The sequence below is a fragment of the Cnephaeus nilssonii genome (assembly GCF_951640355.1).
Source record: "Cnephaeus nilssonii genome assembly, chromosome: 18".
NCBI lineage: Eukaryota > Metazoa > Chordata > Mammalia > Chiroptera > Vespertilionidae > Cnephaeus > Cnephaeus nilssonii.
In genome coordinates this window covers 51,300,232-51,318,667 of record NC_137089.1, presented here as the reverse complement: position 1 = coordinate 51,318,667, position 18,436 = coordinate 51,300,232, and the positions used below count along the sequence as shown (strand labels likewise).

Here is an 18,436-nt window from a genome sequence, read left to right as displayed (position 1 = left end):
CAGTCGTAGAAATGGAGGCTTGTGTCTGAACAGACAGTGATGGGAGCCCACACGACGTCCGCGCGAGCAGGCTCCGCCCCACTCCCGGGGAAAACCCTGCCTAATATTTATAACGTTATGACACCGTGCAACGCTCACAAGGTGGTTGTACAAGCATAAACACCACTGCAGCTATCCGATTGGCTGCCGGTGATGTCACACCCATGTCAATACTTCCCAGTGAACGCACGTGTTCGACCTTTTATTTAAATTTCCATTTCATCACAGCAATAAGACACTCGGGGCGGTGCGTTTTCAGTGAAACGGCTTTCGCCCGGGGCCGAGGTGCCGCCCGGCACCCGCCAGGCGTCGCAGCGGGAGGTGTCCGCGGCCGGAGCCTCCACGCCCGAAAGGCACCGCCCGGCCGGCCTTTGTCACGGAGCAAAATAAAATAAGTTCACTTCCTCGGGCGCCGCCGCCAGCCGCCAGCCGCCAGCCCCCAGCGAACGGCCGGCCGGAGCGCCGCTCCCACAGTCCTTTCCAAGTCCCGGTGCACGCGCGGCGAGGGAAGGAAAATGCGCGTCCCGGGCGCTGGTAGGTGCGAGCGGGCAGCGGGAGGCGGCCACCCCCCGACACTCCAGCTGCCCGTCCCCGCGGAGCCCGGCCGGCCGCACGCGCCCGCCCCTCCCGAGACCCCGGCCCGCCGGCCGGCCCCCGCCCCCGGGCCCCCGCCGGCCGCCGCCGCCGCCGCCGCCGCCGCCGCCGCCCGCCCGGGTCCCGGCGCCCCCACCCCAGCGGCCCGGCCCCAAGCCCAGCCCCCTCCCCGCCCGGCCCCCACCCTTTCCCCTCCAGCGGTGGCTGCTACCCCGGTGCATTGTGGGCGCACGGTCCGTTGTTCATTTGCCATTCGACCTCCGCCGGGGCCTGGTCGGACGGAAGCGCTCCGCCCGCTTCATTGTCGGGCGTTATGTGGCGGGGCCCGGCGCCGTGACCAGCCTCGCGCCCCAGCGCCTCGCACCGGCTGCGACAGGCTCGGCGCTCGGCGGGCGGCGCGGCGGCCGGAGGGCAGCGAGGGGCGCCCGCACTCCGCCCAACTTCCCAGGCCGCACGCGCCCGCCGCGCCTCGCTCCCCGCCGCCCCTTCACCGCGCGGGACGCGGCCCGGAGCGCGGCGGGGCGGGGGCGCAGGGCGCGCAGGCGGCCGGCGGCGGCGGCGGCGGCCCGGGTGGCGAGCGCGGCCGGCGGGAGGGCGAGGCCGGGCCCCGCGAGAGCGCAGCGGGGAGCGCGGGACGCGGCCCGAGGCAGGCCGAGCCGAGCCGGGCGGCGGCGGCGCGCGCCATGTCGTTCAGTGAGATGAACCGCAGGACGCTGGCGTTCCGGGGCGGCGGGCTGCTCGCCGGCGGCGGCTCCGCGAACAATAACGCCGGCGGGGAGGCCTCGGCTTGGCCCCAGCAGCCCCCGCCGCGCCAGCCCCGGCCGCCCGCGCCGCCGCCGCCCAACGGGCGGGGGGCGGACGAGGAAGCGGACCCGGAGGGCCGGGAGCCCCAGGACCCCGAGGCCGCGGCCGCAGAGGAGGCGCCGGAGCTGCCGCTGCCCCCGGACGCGGGCGGCCCCGGCTCGCTGGGCGGCGGCGCGGGGGGCCCCCTGCTCGCCGAGAGGAACCGTCGGACTCTGGCCTTCCGCGGCGGCGGCGGCGGCGGGGGTCTCGGCAACAATGGCAGCAGCCGCGGCCGGCCCGACCCCCCGGCGTGGCCCCCGAAGCATTTGTACGGACGAGGGCCGGCGGCGGCGGAGCTGGAGCTGGACGCGCTGGAGGGGAAGGACTCGGTGCCGGACGGCGCGTCCCTGAGCGACAGCACCGAGGACGACGAGGAGGGGGCGAGCCTGGGCGACGGCAGCGGAGCGGAAGGCAGCGGCCGGCGGTCGGGCGGCGACGGCGGGGACGAGGCGGAGGGCGCGGGGCCCGGCGACGGCGAGCCTGTCCAGCAGCTCCCGCTCGCGCGGCCCAAGTCCCTGCTGCAGAAGCTGCAGAGCTCCTTCCAGGCGGCCTGGCTGCGGGACTTCCCCTGGCTGCGCTACTCCAAGGACACCGGCCTCATGTCCTGCGGCTGGTGCCAGAAGACCCCCGCCGACAGCGGCGCCGGCGACCTCGCCCCCGCGGGACACGACGAGCTGTCGCGAGGGACCCGCAACTACAAGAAAACCCTTCTCCTGCGGCACCACGTCTCCACGGAGCACAAGCTCCACGAAGCCAACGCCCAGGTACAGCGGAATCCCGCTCCTGCCTCCCGGTCCTTTCCGGAAGGGTCATCCGCTCCACGCGCGCTCTCCCGGGAAGCAGCGTGTCGGTCGGGAGCGGTGCGGGCCGCTTAGGCGGGGGAGGTTGGAAAGCCTAGGACCCAGTTTTCAGAGTTCATCTGTGAGTTGGGGAGGGCGGGGGAATGACAACTTATTAATCGTGGCGCTGAATTTATTCCGTTGTTTTATGACTCATATTTCTTTGCGCATCAGATTGAGTAAAAAAAGAAAACTTAGTAAAGCAAGGTTGAAGGTTTTAACCCGAAAAGGTTGACTTTGCGGTCAAAAGTTTCATTGCCTGTGATTTTTGAAAAGCTCCTTCGGTTCAGTGTTTTATAGCATGCTGGTGGAAGTCAAACCTGGGAACTCTTTGAAGAATGAATTAAACCATTTCCTTAACCTTTGACGCTACCCCTTTTAGGAAAACATCCAGCCGAGGAAATTCCTTACATCAAGTCAGAATAGTTTGAAATATGAGAGCAGTATGTAAATGTAGTGGAAGCTATTTGCTTAACACCCCTTTCTCTTGTACATAGTTTTACTAAATTCATCTTCTTTGAACTTGTTGAACTTTGCTTTGGGTAAATTACTGTAGCTTTTGCCTGTTTCTTCTACCCAGATTTCTGTGTTGAGATTTTATATAATCCGCCTTTTTCAAAAGTTGATTTGACTGGTAGAGTACATATTTACCAAACTCCTTGAAAGCAAGTCCTTAGTTACAAAACAAGTAAGCTGAGCGCTAGTTCTTCCTTTTTTGTTTTAATATTTCCATTCTAGAGAATCCCCTTTCAGGCCTAGCAGAGGTTGGTCAGTTCTCCTTTAAGACTTTTTGGACAACCTGTGCTGGTGGGTGGAATTCGCTCTTTACTAGTAGCCCCCTGTTTATTGGAATGATCTTGCTGCTCAGAACACTTACACTGGAGTTAATTAAGCAGCATCTAGTAACGCCATAGCCCAGAACCTTCTCAGAAGTTAAGGCTTGAACTTTAAAGCGTAGGTTTATTTTTCCCAGGGGACAGTGGCAATAGTTTTTGCACAAATTTTAACTGCCTAAGCCCAGAAGGAAGGTTATTTAAAGATATAAGGCCCAGAAAGGTTAAGTAAATTGTCCTGAGCCTTAGAGCCCTTGGTGATAACTGAGACTAGAGCCTGTAAGGAATGTTGTAATGGGGAAAGAATGGGTTTTGGAGTAAATCTGGGTTCAGATCTCAGCGTTCTGCAATTATTAGCTTTGTGAGCTTGGGCAATGGAGTGAAATAGAACTAACATTTCCTTGTTTTCCATATGCCAAATACCCATTTACCTTAACTCTGCAAAATAATCACTTTGCTCTCATTTTACAGGAGTCCGAGGCTTTAAAGGGTTAAGTATGTATTTCTGAAGTTAATTAGTAGAATGATGAGGTAGGAAACTTGTGAAAATGAAAGTAGACTTTTCTAAATAATGGTAGGTTGGTTATTCAGAAAAATTGAAATAGACAATTAGAAAGAACTTTCTTAATGTACTAGTACAATGGGCCAGTTACTCCTCTTATCAGCATAGTCTCTCCCTAATAGGCAAAGCTGAATGGAAATGCAAATTATAATTAGCTGCTTAGTGAACCTGAAATCAGAGGAAGGGGAATTAGTTGTTGGATCACCTTATGACAGGCTTGGTGTGGTGCATGTATTCTCCCCCCAGGCATGCATCCGGATCAGGGAATTCACTCCTAGGTAAAATCATTATTTATTAAACTTGATCTCTGAATCATCCCTCCCTTCCCATCTCCTTGGCTCCTTTGAAGCTCTCTTTTTATAGATCTTATATGCAGCCCATCTTCTTTCTCTTGGGACATTCTTCCATCAGACCGAGGGGATACAGTTTACTTGGAAGCTATATATTGGTTCCCTTGGTTGGATTTTGGATGTTTCCACTCTGAACTGATCCTAATCATTTGTCTATTTTAATTCTAGCTAATCTTAGTTTGGGGTGTTAATTTGCTATTGTGTGTGCCTTGCAGGTACCACCTACATTTCTCCTTGTTAATGTGAGTGACAGGTTCAAGAACTGTGACTTATCCTGTGGACTGAGTTCATTTTTTTCCATTGTCCTGCAGTCTTTGGTTACCAGTAGGAGGCAGTATAACACTGTAAGAGCATTTTCGGGTTTAAGGTTGGGGGGACCTGAATCCTAATTCTTTTTATTGGCAAGTAAAACTTAGCTTCCTCATGTATGCAAAGTATATATGCCAGCACATAATCACTTAGTAAATGAAAACTATGTTTTTCATCATTCCCATTTTCTTTGCAGGTAAGTGTAACAAGATGCTTTTTGTGCCCTGGTGTCTCTCATGTCTCAGTGTTAGCAGTTTTATCAGTTTGGAGGCCACTTTATCTCACGCAATCACACTGATTCTAGAGAGCAAACCAGTTCCCTTTTTCATACCTTCTGAGATCTTGACATTCTGAGATTTCTCATCACACATGCCACTTTTCTCAGCTTCATAAAAAAGGCCTTGCATTAACTTTCTCCTATCTTAAACACATTGAAATGAGAGTTTTAGAGTTCTTCAGGCAAGAATTCAGTTGGAGGTTGGGGTAGTTCACTCCTTTTATTATACACACACTTTTTTTGTTGTTTTAAGGAGGCCTGTTTTTTTAGAGGAGTTTGGCCAAATCTTAGTATGTCACTAAGGGTTACTTTTTCTTATTTTTCCTGTAAGTAAGAAAAGTTCTTTTTCATTAATTTCATGGTGGTAACTAAACCATTATAGCACCTTCTTAAAAAGTTTGATATTCTTGTTAACTGGATGTTAGTTGTTAAGGATTCCTCATGGAAGAGTCTGTAAATAAGCTTTCAGAATCTGTCCTGGGCTTTCTATTTCAAAGAGAAGACTGTAGTTCTTTATAAGCATATGTGAGGTGTAACATGTAAGGGACAGCATATAGTGAGGAAGGAAGAGGGAGAGAGAAACAATGATGAGAATCATCTATTGGCTTCCTCCTGCACGCCCCCTACTGGGGGATCGAGCCTGCAACCCCAGGAATGTGCCCTTACCAGGAATCTAACTGTGACCTCCTGGTTCATAGGTTGACCCTCAATCACAGAGTCACACTGGCCAGGCTATACCTTGTATTTTGAGTAACAGCTGACTGTGTCTATATAGAATCAAGTTCAATAATTAGCTCATACAGGAATTGACCATTTGGCCTAGAGGACTTTAAAATTGTTTTAACAGTGATTATACCACTGTCTGTTGGTTCAGGTCACTTTCTACCCACTTGTGAAATTTCATAGCTTACGTCACACATTCTGCCAACCCTTTCCAGTTTACTAACCCTGAAACAAGCATTCAGATGTATAGTAGGTGTTATGCATTTACTTAGCCTTTCCAGAAAGTAAATACTGAATTCAGATCTGGTCTGGTTGACATTAATAAGTGGACTATGTTGAGGTCATCACTAAAGCAAAGGTGAAACTAAGCTACCAGCCTTCTTTGAATTTGGCAAAAATATGGCTCAAGGATTATTGTTTTTATCACTTTAGGAGGAAAATCTGAAAACCCTCTCACTAAGAAGAAGAAATATTAAAGATGAACCTATACCCATTAAAGAACCACTTTGTATAATATTATTTGTATAGGTCCTAACATTGTGTTTGAATCCGTTATCGTTTTTTGAAAGGGGACTATAATTCTGGGCAGGGAAGTAAATCCTAATTGCTTGTTGGTTTTTAGCTAAATAGCATTTTCTTATTTATTGATTAACTACAGGTGAGTTCACTGCTTGCAACTGAAGTTGTCTCTATCAGAAGGGTGGTGTAGATTTCCCTACAAATTGGTGACATTATCTAGCTCCTCAAGCTAGAATGCTGAGGACCCTGTGATTCTTTTCTCCCCAGTCCCCACAATCTAATCACTCAGTTCTGATTTTTACCTCCCAAATATTTTTCCAAACTCTGCCTCACCACCTCTCCCCCTATTAACATTATCCATCTTCCCTAGTTAAGGTCCTGATTATTGCAAGGACTGTTAACTGTTACACAGTAGCTTCCACTGGTCAGAGTATCTCCAGTCCTAGTCCCCCATTATTAATCCTCTACTTAGCTGCCGGTCATCTCTTCTACTAATCCAATCAGATCACTCTGCTTCTAAAGCTCTGGCACCTATAGAAGTGATTCTTAATCTTGTCCGGGATTCTAATCTCTTAATAATCTGATGAAAGCTATAGAAACTTTAAAGTGTTAGTAAGTGCACATTTGCATATCTTGGGTTTTTGGATCCCCCTGGAGTATTTTAAGAAATCTGGAATTGTAAGGATATTGTAGCGATCTTGATTCTTTTTCTCCCACCATCTACTTTGCTTAGAATGCACATCCTTCCATCCTTTTCTTGCATCTTTTAAGGCTCTGCTCAAATCTTTCCTCCAAACCCCTCCACCCCCCACCTCCGAGAAACCTGGATTAGATGCACCTCCTGTGTGCTCTCATAACACCCTTGTCATATTCTTCAGTGCTTTAGGAGTCTTGATCACTAGTGATAACTTTTTGCCTTTAGTATAAGAATTTAACTTATTTGGTTCAGCAAATAATAATGGCCATTTATTTTAGCTGTTTCACCCAAATTCTCAAGTAATACTCCGCTTGGAAAGCAACACGCACTTGACTTATAAACCATTTGCTGCCAAGGGCACATTTAATAGGTGCTCTGATCAGTAGTGGAAAAGAAGTTGCTAGTGTTGCTTGTAAAAGCAGGGAACATCACTGTTATACAATAGTAATGAGAGAAAATCATGATTGAATAACTGTGCTTGATTTGTGTAGTTTGTGTTTAAAATAGAATGGGCAAATGTTTTGGTGTACAGGCTTTTGTCTGAGTTATTTTTAAAAATTAGGCTATTTGGTCTGATAATGGCGGAGAATTTCAGAACTTGGGACTAGCCCAGGAAATTGAGGACACAGTGACCAGAGCCCGAAATGATCACTACAGTTAGACACAGCCATGGCCTTCCTGCAGTGCCAGCTGCGTAATGTGCAGACTTTGAAGCAGTTCTTGGTTTGCAAATGCGAATGCACTGCAGAGTGTTTTATTTTAACTTAAGTAATTCTTAATTCATGTCCTTATTTTATATTCAAGAATGACATGATACATGTTACTCTGTAAATGAAACCCTGCTGGTGCTCATTTAGGTGTTTGATTTTTCTTACACTGAGTGGCCAGATTATTATGATCTCTGAACACATAATAATCTGGCCACTCAGTGTGTATCCTATATAATAAAAGGCTAACAGGCAAATTGTCCCCTCGACCAGGAGTTCGACCAGCAGGCAGGCCGGCCAACCGCCCATGTCCCCTCCCCCGGGCCAGGCTGGCTGGACTCCACCCATACACAAATTCATGCACCGGGCCTCTAAAATGTGTGTGTGTGTGTGTATACATATACATACATACACATACATACATACACTCGATGAGTGGCCAGATTACTATGCGTTCAGAGATCATAATAATCTGGCCACTCAGTGTATATTAGCAGTGGCTTGCACCAAGCTGTTCACACTTTCCTCTCAGTACTTGGGATGTGAGCACTTCGTGGTGATTACTGACATTAGTGTACATTCAGTCCTCTGCACTTGCAGGCTCTGCATCCACCCAACCAACCAACCGCAGGTCAAACATGTTGGGGAGAAAACATTACATTGTTGCTGACAGGTACTATGGAGTTAGGCCTGCTATGGTTGAGCCTGTACTGAAGATGTACGGACGTTTTTCTTGTCATTATTCCCTGAACAACACAGTATAACTATTTACACAGCATTTCCATTGTAGTGGGTATTATAAGTAATGTAGAGATTATTTGAAGTACACAGGAGGGTATGCAAGTACTACCCATTTTATATGAGGAACTTGAGTTTAACATTTATGTTTTCCATTCACTTACAGGAATCAGAAATACCTTCAGAAGAGGGATACTGTGACTTTAATAGTAGGCCAAATGAAAACTCTTATTGCTATCAACTTCTTCGACAATTAAATGAGCAGAGAAAGAAAGGTATTCTTTGTGATGTCAGCATTGTGGTGAGCGGAAAAATCTTTAAAGCTCATAAGAACATCCTGGTTGCAGGCAGCCGTTTCTTTAAGACTCTATATTGCTTTTCCAACAAAGAAAGCCCTAACCAAAACAATACTACCCACTTAGATATTGCTGCAGTTCAAGGTTTCTCCGTCATCTTGGACTTCCTGTACTCCGGTAACCTGGTGCTCACAAGCCAAAACGCCATTGAAGTGATGACCGTGGCCAGCTATCTGCAAATGAGCGAAGTTGTTCAGACTTGCCGAAATTTCATTAAAGATGCCTTAAATATAAGCATTAAATCTGAAGCTCCGGAGTCTGTGGTTGTGGACTATAACAATAGAAAACCAGTTAATAGAGATGGTCTGTCTTCATCGCGGGATCAAAAAATTGCCAGTTTTTGGGCAACACGGAATCTTACCAATTTGGCAAGTAATGTAAAAACTGAAAATGATGGTTGTAATGTCGATGAGGGCCAAATAGAGAACTACCAAATGAATGACAGCGGTTGGGTCCAGGATGGTTCACCTGAATTGGCTGAAAGTGAAGCCCCAAGTCAAACAAAAGTGTTTATTTGGAATAATATGGGCTCCCAGGGAATTCAAGAAACTGGCAACAAAACAAGGAGGAAAAACCAAACTGCAAAGAGATTTATTTATAATATACCACCTAATAATGAAACAAGTTTAGAAGATTGCTCCGTGATGCAACCACCTGTTGCCTATCCAGAAGAAGATATGCCATTCATTAAGGAAGAACCGGGTAAATACTGTGCATACAAAGTTATTTCAGTTTTCATTATAATTCTATTTGGCTACAATGCTGAAGTATGCTTTTTAAAGTTTTTTGTCATTATAAAATACACGTAACTAATAATAAATTTAAAATAGAAGGGTGAAATTATTCAAGCACATAATTTTGGTATCTTAGTATTTTCTCTAGGCCTGTGGATGTGGGTTATGCAAAGGCTGTGTTAATAATCAGGCATTTGCCTATACTGTTGTGTGACATGCGGACGCCACTCAATGTTTAGTAATTTGACTTTCCTGCTTTGGACTCTGCTCACCTTTTTTGTACGCCTTGCTGGGAACGATAAATTCTTTAGTTGCAATATGTAGTTTGTCATTTCATAACATTTTTGAGATCTAGTTAACATCCTTTACTCTTTTAAAAATATATTTTTGACTTCAGAGAAAGAGAAACATCAATGATGAGAGAGAAGCATTGATTGGCTGCCTCCTACATGCCCCTACTGGGATTGAGCCTGCAACCCAGGCTTGTGCCCTGACCAGAATTGAACTCTAACCTCCTGGTTCATGGGTTGATCCTCAACCACTGAGCCACATTGCCCGGGCAGCATCCTTTACTCTTTAATGTTTTGGGTAAATTAAACATTTATAAGTGCTTATAGGATTTGCAAATGGTAATAGGGTTATTCTCATTTGTGTAGAGCTGCTGTTCTTACAATAAATATTACAGAAGCCTGGAGTATTTTAAATTTGTCCCACTCTCACGTCATTTTCCTTAGTTAAGAGAGGCCTCTGAAATTTTTCTTTGAGACTTTTCAGTATATCCAAAGAAGTATGTATAAGAATCTTAGCATATCACATTTGTTGTGTGGGTTTTCAAAATAATGGGATGGAGGGCATTATTGAGGAGTGGAAATAGATTGGAACTTTTCCTTAACGTAACTTTTAACTGCCTCTGTCTGACTTTTTATTTGAAGCAGCAGCCCAGTGGGTTGGAGGTTTTCTCTGCAGACCCCAGACTTGTCCAGCGCCACACGTGTGATGTAATGCTTGCTTTGCCCTGAAGCTCTGTAGCTGTTCAGTGTCTGATTTCCATGATGGTGATCATGTGGGGGTGGAGTACTTTCTGTTAAAAAGAATTACTGTTTTTATTTCCTTTTCCCTTTGGGAAAGGGCAAAATGTCATAGTAATCCTGTGAAATGGTTCCTCTGGCTTTTTCGGTTTGGGTTTAATTTTCATCAGTCGAAATTTTGCTTGTTTGAATATCAGGTGTGTATAGTGAACACGGTTTGCTGGTCTTCTCCATCCGGTTTATAAGAGTTAGGACATAATTGATATAGAGCCAGGGATTGGCAAATTTTTACTGTAAAGGGCCAAACAGTAGTAACTATTTTGGCTTTGCTGGTCATAAGGTCAGTTACTTAACTCAGCCATTGTAGCATGAAAGCAGTCATACAGGATGGAAACATGCACATGGATGCGTTCCAAGAAAGGTGGATTGCCGACCCTTGGTATAGAACAGTGGGTGTCAGTCGTGCCTGTATGTTGGCATCGCTTGGGTCTCTCCATTAGTTATTCTAGTTAATTGGTCTGGGATGTGGCCTGTTGGTGGGATTGTTAGAAGGTATACAGGTGATTATAATGTGAGCCAAGGATGAGAAGCACTCAGAGAGAGGAGAGAACCCAAATAGACTCAGGATTTGAAAATGAGCTCTTCTCCTTACCCTCAATTTCCTCATCTTTAAAATGTGCATAAAACCACAACAGCAATCATGGTCATTTTAATCCCTCTTAAAGTTGGGAGACTATTGAGGTTATTTAAAATCGGTTTTCCAGTACAGTGTAATTCCCACCAAATTCTATATAAAATGGTCTTACAGCTTCAGCTTGACTTTCTGTTTGAATACTTAGAATACTTTTATAAGCAGCCTATTCCAGTATAGGATAATTAACTGATTATTGGGAAGTTATTTTATATTGAGCCAAAAATTGCTTTGCTTTAACTACTTAATTCTGTCATTTGGGTAGTATAATATGAGCCCAACCTCTAACCTCTAATCTGCCTGATGATAACTCTTCAGATATTAGCATTTAAAGAATTTCCCTGAAGTCTTCTGGGCTAAGTGCTATACCTCCCACCTTGTGGATTCTTCCAGTCATAGACATGACCTGGCTTGTTTCACCTGGAAGTTTTGGTGGACAGAATAGACTACACCTCTTAGGCAAGTTCTGACCAGTAGAGAACACAGTGGGTCTGTGTTTACCGAGGGTCAGGCCTTGCTCAAGGTCATTCAGCTAGGAGATAATAGAGGCAGGTCTCATGTTTTGTTAAGACTGTCTAGTATAAGTATGTCAAACTCAGAGGCTCTCACGGGCCAAATAAATAAGGTTTAAGTTTGTGTGGGACACAAAAAATCAAAAGCTTCAATTTTAATAGAAGCGTAGGTTTATTTCTATAGAACAGTGGTTCTCAACCTTCCTAATGCCGCGACCCTTTAATACAGTTCCTCATGTTGTAGTGACTCCCAACCATAAAACTATTTTCGTTGCTACTTCAAAACTGCAATTTTGCTACTATTATGAATCGTAATGTAAATATCTGTGTTTTCTGATGGTCTTAGGCGACCCCTGTGAAAGGGTCTTTCGACCCCCAAAGGGGTCGTGACCCACAGGTTGAGAACCGCTGCTATAGAGACATGTTGAATACAAAGGGCTGAAATAAATGAGTCATCGTTAACATAAAATAATAGAACATTTTAATAAAAATTAATATTTTTTCTTGAATATTAACTTACCAGACATTGAATAACTGCACAAACTAATAAGCGTAACGCAAATAAACCTATTTTTCTTGTTCTCCAAAAGCGGAATACTTCCTGTTGCGCACACCGAACAAGTCAGTACAAGACTAATGACGTGGCCATCGGCTGCTAAAATATTCGCTGCTAGTATTAGTGGAGAGAGATGGTGCGCCTGCGCATAGGGCGAGTAAGGGAAATGAATGCAACACGATTATAGTAGTCAGTCATTAGCGAATGTTGTAGCTCATTATTAATAATTATGCATAACAGGATACTGTAAAAATTAAGTTAGGAAGTTTATATTAAAACGATTTTTACATACCGTTATATTGGCTGGGCCACAAAAATTTTGTGGGTTGCATGTGGCCCGTGGGCCACGAGTTTGACATGCTTGGTCTAGAAGACCCATTCTTTTTAAAAAACGAGTCCCTTTTAAAACTTCAAACATTTTTATGAACCCCGCAACATTGATTATACTTTCATTTTATTAAGGAAATAGAGGAAGTTTCCAGTGAAATAAATGCTTTTAAGATAATTTAGGTTCTATACCTAAATGTCTGGAGAGTTGTGAGCTCTTCACTTTTTCTCCAAGCATTGCTTGGCACACTTGGGTTTCTTAAGCCTACAGTTTGTATAGCACAGCTCTCTTTGCCGCATAATGCTGAAGCTGGTGTTCGGATGCCTCAAAGAAATGTTGTAAGATACTGAGAGAAGAAGACACACCCAAAGATAACTGTTATTGGACTCACTACTCAAAGTTAGGTCCGCTTTGAATTAACATCAAGGCTAATTCCACTGCCCAAAAAGTCCCACGTGCCACCTCTTCACCCCTCCCTCCCTGTCCTCAGACTCCTGGCAGCAGTTGGGCCTTTCACATCTCTGTTTTGCCTTTTCCAAAGTGCCATATAGTCTAAGCAGCTTCTTTCAAAGGGGGACAGCCGTCCTGCAGGGTGCCAGACTTTTGGCACTGAATTCTGAAAGGAATCTTCAGTGCGGTTTTGTCGAGTTGACACCAACCAGTATGATAGACAGCGTCCTCAGAAGCATTCTCTAGTAATGCAGCAGTAGACTATGTAATTGATTTCTATCTTTCATAGAAGCTGACAATCCTATACTGATGACTAGATTTTTCTTAATACTGTACAAATACTTGGGGACAAGGTGGTCTTGGTCAAGGGATACAGAGTTAATCTAAAAACTCCTTTCTCTCATCTGTATTTCTGATGGGAAAACAGCTGCACAACATGTGTGAGTTGAGTTGAATTGGGTTTAAGCTTTATATTTTTAATTTTTAAAATTGCCTTTTGTCTAAAAAACATAATTTGAGTATTTATTAATTTTGAGAAAAGTAGGTATTAAGATACCTTAATGTGGCACATACTTGAATTACTTCCTCTAATTAGAGTAAACTCTGTAATTAGTTACCTGCTGACCACCACTTCTGCCCTGTTGTGTTTTGCGTGGTATTTGGTACTTGGCATTATTTTCATGTGCTGCAGAGTCTAAAAATGCTTTCTAAGTGACCATAGTTTTTAAGTTATTAAACATTTTTACACTTGAAAAATGGCCATATGATTTGAGACTTCTAATATTTTGACCATGTCACATGTGTTTGCTGTATGAACTATTTAAAATATGTTTAAAAACCATGGAGCTTGGGCTTTGGACTCAGTTTTGTCACTTAACTAGCCCTGAGTTTATCCCACATAATGTCCCTGATGGAAAGGAAGGAAGGAAAAAATGTCATAATTCTAAAATCTTGAAAGCTGTAAAACTACCTAAAGCTTTTTCTTAATCATTTTTATAACAAAACCTGATACCTAGTTGGCAGCAAAACCAGCTGTTGATAGTCTTACTCCCTTAGATGTGAACCTCTGTGTGTTTGGTTGCGGAAGTGCTGTTTTGATTACAGGATGCTACGTAAACCCCACCGGGAGTGCTGTAGTTAATTACTTGCTGAACCCTGAAATGTCTGCCTCTGTACCTCAACTCAGGGGTTTTGGATAACAGGTGATGGGCCTGGATCTTGGGCTAGTTTTCTTCCTCTAAGGATTCCAGATGTTCTTCCTCATTTTCCCAGCATCCTTTTGGTTGAATATAATTTAAGTGATGTTATTATTTTTTAAATAAACTGTTATAATTGGTTTTAAATAGTAGTTTGAAAGTCTGGTGCTCATTAAAAAACATTTTTTTTTTAGGATATGTTTACTGATTTGAGAGAGGAAGAGAGAAACATTGATCGGTTGCCTCCCATATATGGCCCAACCAAGGATCTAAACTGAAACCTAGGTATGTGCCCTGACTGGGAATCGAACCTTTTGGTGTACGGGATGATGCTCCAACCAACTGGGCCAACCTGGCCAGGGCCCTGACACTCATTAAAAAAAAAATAAAGATCTCCACCAGTAGTTAATAGGCTATAAAATACAGTAATGCCTAAGACTCTTCAATATTTAATCTTGAAAGAATGCTAGTAGGCATCTATATGGTGGTAAGCCTGTTCTGCCATCTCTTTCCCCTTATTTATCTTTCCTCCACCTGTGTTCCTTTCCTCTCCTATCTGCCGTATTTGACCCAAAAGATGGCTGTGCTAACCTAAGTGAGAGCCCCTGAGGACACAGACGGTGTGGCCAGACCCCGGCTGGGTGCTGAGGAGGCTTGTGTGGACCTGGGAGAAGGCCATCTTTGTGGTTTCCACCTGCCAAGGGCATTACGTTTTCTAAACCCTGAAACCGTCAAATCGGAGTTTCTGTAACACTGAATGTTTGATTTCTGACACAACTTGAATATTCTGGGTGACCAGATAGATTTAAATTTTCAAAGCTTTCCTTTTCAGAAAAGTTGTTATATCCAAATATTACATTTCTGGGACTCCAAAGTAGTTTTCCATATCATAACATGAGGAAATTTGGTAATAAAAGTTTTATTTAAAACCCCAAGAAACTAAGCAACATGCCAGATGATGTTGATGTAAGACAGTACACGTGTTCACAGTGGGGTGGCCGTGGCACCCGATGCAGTGGGATAGGTGTTCAGGAAGAAGCATGGGGAGAGCTCACTGAAGAGGCAGCAGTGGGGCTGGCCCTCAGATCGTGGAGTTTGCCAGCAGAGGGAGGAGGACGTGACCCACTGAGCTGACAAGTTGGAATAGAGGGTAAAAAAATAGAAGGGGACTGTCGCAGGGACATGAGGTTGGTGGGTAGGTTAGGGCCAGACTGTGATTCTGTTTGACGCGGTAACTGCGAATTTTTTTTAGATTCTGAGAAGAGAGGTTTTAACTAAAGATTCGATCTGTTTATATTTGCCTTTAACACAAAGCACTTGTAGGGTGTTGTTCATGGAGTGGGAAGTGACCCGGGAGCCGGTGAGGTCTGGTCAGGGCAGAATGCGCGCCTTGAGTAGTGTGAGGAAACGCGAGAGCCCAGGCTGGGAGTTGCAGTTCCGCGGGGAGGGGAACTGAAAAACATGCTCTTTCCATTGCTTGTGAACCAGATTTTTAAAAAACCCATGACCAACAAGAGGTCATGTTTTAAAAATGCAATATATGTTAATCAGAATTATTTTAAAAATAAATTCTGAGGAGGAGGTTGCTTTATTTATTTATTTTTTATATTATTGATTTCAGAGAGGGAGGGGGAGAGAGAGAGAAACATCAATAATGAGAATCATTGATCAGCTGCCTCCCACACCCCCCTACTAGGGATCCAGCCCACAATCCAGGCATGTGTCCTCATGGTTCATAGATTGAGGCTCAACCACTGAGCAACACTGGCTGGGCTGGAGGATGCTTTAAAGATGACAGTGTATAACTGTAAAGAACAGTGATAGTTAACATCTAAGGTCCACTTAAGATTTTGAAATGGTTGTATTAAATAAAGGGAAGTTAAAGTTGAATGCTGGTTTAGCAGAGTGTATGTGAGGTTTATCTTTGCTCGTTTAGCAGAACAGTATATCAAGCATCACTAGAAAGTGAGTTTAAGATGGACAGCATTGCATATTGAGCCCTTTTTGGTTGCTTGCTGTGTGCCAGGCCACACATCACCAGGAGTTCAGTCAACGAGCAGTGCAGCTCTCTGCCTCTAGCTTATCCTTAGCTCCCTCCGACAACAAGGATAAGAACACCCCGACTGTTGTGACATACACGTGGAAAGTTTGAGTGGGAAAGCATATACAAAAGGACTTACTGCTTGATGCATAAACTGTTCTTTGTCTTCTTTGGGGGAGGGGTCTGCTATTACCTGTTCATGGGAGAAAGACATTTGTAAAAATAGAAGAAATTACATGGCTTATCACTTAACTCTGATGATTTGAATCATATTACACAGCACACATAATACCTGCTACCATTCAGAAAGAGCTGTTATTTTGTGAAACTAACGTTTTAATAGTTCTTTAAAAGGTCTGACAATTGTAGAGAGATCTTAGCCCTTTTTGCTAAGTTTAAGTGAAGTGAAAGATTTCATAGCAAAGTCATGAATGTTAGAAAAGCAAATATGTTGAAGAGTTTTAGATTAAATTATTTTATAATTTTAGAGAAAAAGATGGTGAGGAAGACTTACTGCCTTTGCTTCCCAGCGAAGCAAATTCATCCCTAGATCAAGTGAACAGTTGGTTGCCTGGCTTCTCTCCCACTCACATCAACGAAACTGATGAGAAATGAGTTGCTAGGCAGTTTGGCTGGTGTCACCTAAGGTCCAGAAGTGATGTGATGTATTGCTTCATGCATTAAGCATGCTACTTAGGAAAGCTGTTGTCAGCCTGGCAGAGCTCACCTGTGTTGAGGTTTGTTTTTAATACCAAGAACCAAGTAGCTGGTACCTCTCCAAAGAGATTTACTGTCTAGCACGGGTGTGGTTTTGTGTGGAGAGGAAATATGCACACAGGAAGACTACACTAGCCATCTATTGTTGCTGTTTTGTACTTAGTGTCCATGTAGGATTAAAGATTACAAATTAAATTCTAATACTTTCGAGATGGGGTAGAAGACAGGAGATGTCTGTTTTAAGAACCAGCAGAGGAAAGCCTTCAACAAATCACTATAGAACGTTACATAACTGGAAATACCCCATATTTACAAACCCATGTGGGAATTTGACAAAGCGCCCTCTAAACAGACTACACTTTAGAATTACTGTTTTTATTTTTTATTTATTTATTTTTCCTGGTTCATTGTGTGTGTTTTTTTAATTTCTTTATTGATTAAGGTATCACATATTTGTCCTCATCCCCCCATTCCCATCCCACACCCCTCCCCACACATGCCCCCACCCCCCTGTTGTCCTTAACCGCTGGTTAGGCTCATATGCCTGCACACAAGTCCTTTGGTTGATCTCTCCCCCCTACCCCCACCCTCCCCTACCCTCCCCCCGAGGCCCGACAGTCTGATCCATGCCTCCTTGTTTCTGGGTCTGTTCTTGTTCATCAGTCTATGTTGTTCATTATTTCCCCTAGATGAGTGAGATCATGTGCTATTAGAAATACACTTATAAGAACCGAAAATGAAACAAGCAATAATGGTTATGGTGACAGGCAAATGAATCAATGTGTAGTGAGTTTCTTTCTGGGCCTAGAATTACTGTTTTTAAAAGATGGTGAGAAACTTGATATTGTTTGGATAATGATTTGAATTTCATTTTTGAATTTCAAAATTCATTTAACTTCTCATAGTTAATAATGAATTTCACTTATTTTTCAGTGTATGGATGATGTGTTTTAGTGCGATTATACACCTGAAAACTGAGAAATTATTCTTCAAACACTATTAATTACAACTAAACTAGTAATGTTGCAAAGGGCAGATTATTTAAGTAGCATTTAACATTTCTTAAAGCTTTTTATTTGTTATGCATTTTTATACATATACATATATGTGATATAATTTTATTCTAATAAACAAGAATATTTCATTATGGATTTCCCTCTTAGTTATATTTTAATATCAGTTTTTTTCAGCTTAATCACTTTGATTTTTTTTAAAAAGGATACATATTGACTAGAAACAATCCAGACAATAAATACAAAATGAATAAATACAAAAATGAAAGAAAAAAAGCCAAATAGCTCACTCAGAAATTACCATCATTAACATTAGGTGAACATCAATTGCAATATATTTCTATGCATGTAGAAAAACAATAATTCTTTCCTAAAACTGGAATCATACTATAGATGCTACTTTTAATATAAAAGTATTCATTAATTTTACTTGACTTTAAGAAAAAGGAAAACTGAAATGGAAGAGAATTAGTAGTTTAATGCATACTTATACATATACATATACACCTCAGGAGATATAATTTTCTCAAAAATTATGCTAAGGCTTAAAAATAACTGAATAATTCAAAGTTAGTTTTTTTCTTTATTGATTAAGGTATTACATATGTGTCCTATCCCCCCGTTGCCCCTCCACCCCCCACTCATGCCCTCACCCCCCTGTTGTCTGTGTCCACTTGTTATGCATTTTGATAAATACTGAGAAAATAAGACCCAATCAGTGTTCTGCTCTGAAGGACCAGGTGAAGGAGGGTGGTCCGTTTACTTCTCAGTCACCCTCCTGATG

The 18,436-nt window shown here is 43.7% G+C and overlaps 1 protein-coding gene across 2 annotated transcripts in view; it reads left to right on the top strand.

Moving 5' to 3' along the window:
• Positions 1-1,186: 1,186 nt before the first annotated feature.
• ZBTB10 (zinc finger and BTB domain containing 10) overlaps positions 1,187-18,436 on the top strand; it is a 39,980-nt gene continuing 22,730 nt past the window's right edge. For both annotated transcript variants that reach the window (XM_079796153.1, XM_079796152.1), the window contains exons 1-2: positions 1,187-2,240; positions 8,197-9,088. In XM_079796153.1, the coding sequence (XP_079652279.1) occupies positions 1,317-2,240; positions 8,197-9,088 (1,816 nt within the window). In that variant the 5' untranslated portion in view covers positions 1,187-1,316. The remainder of the gene's footprint in view (positions 2,241-8,196; positions 9,089-18,436) is intronic.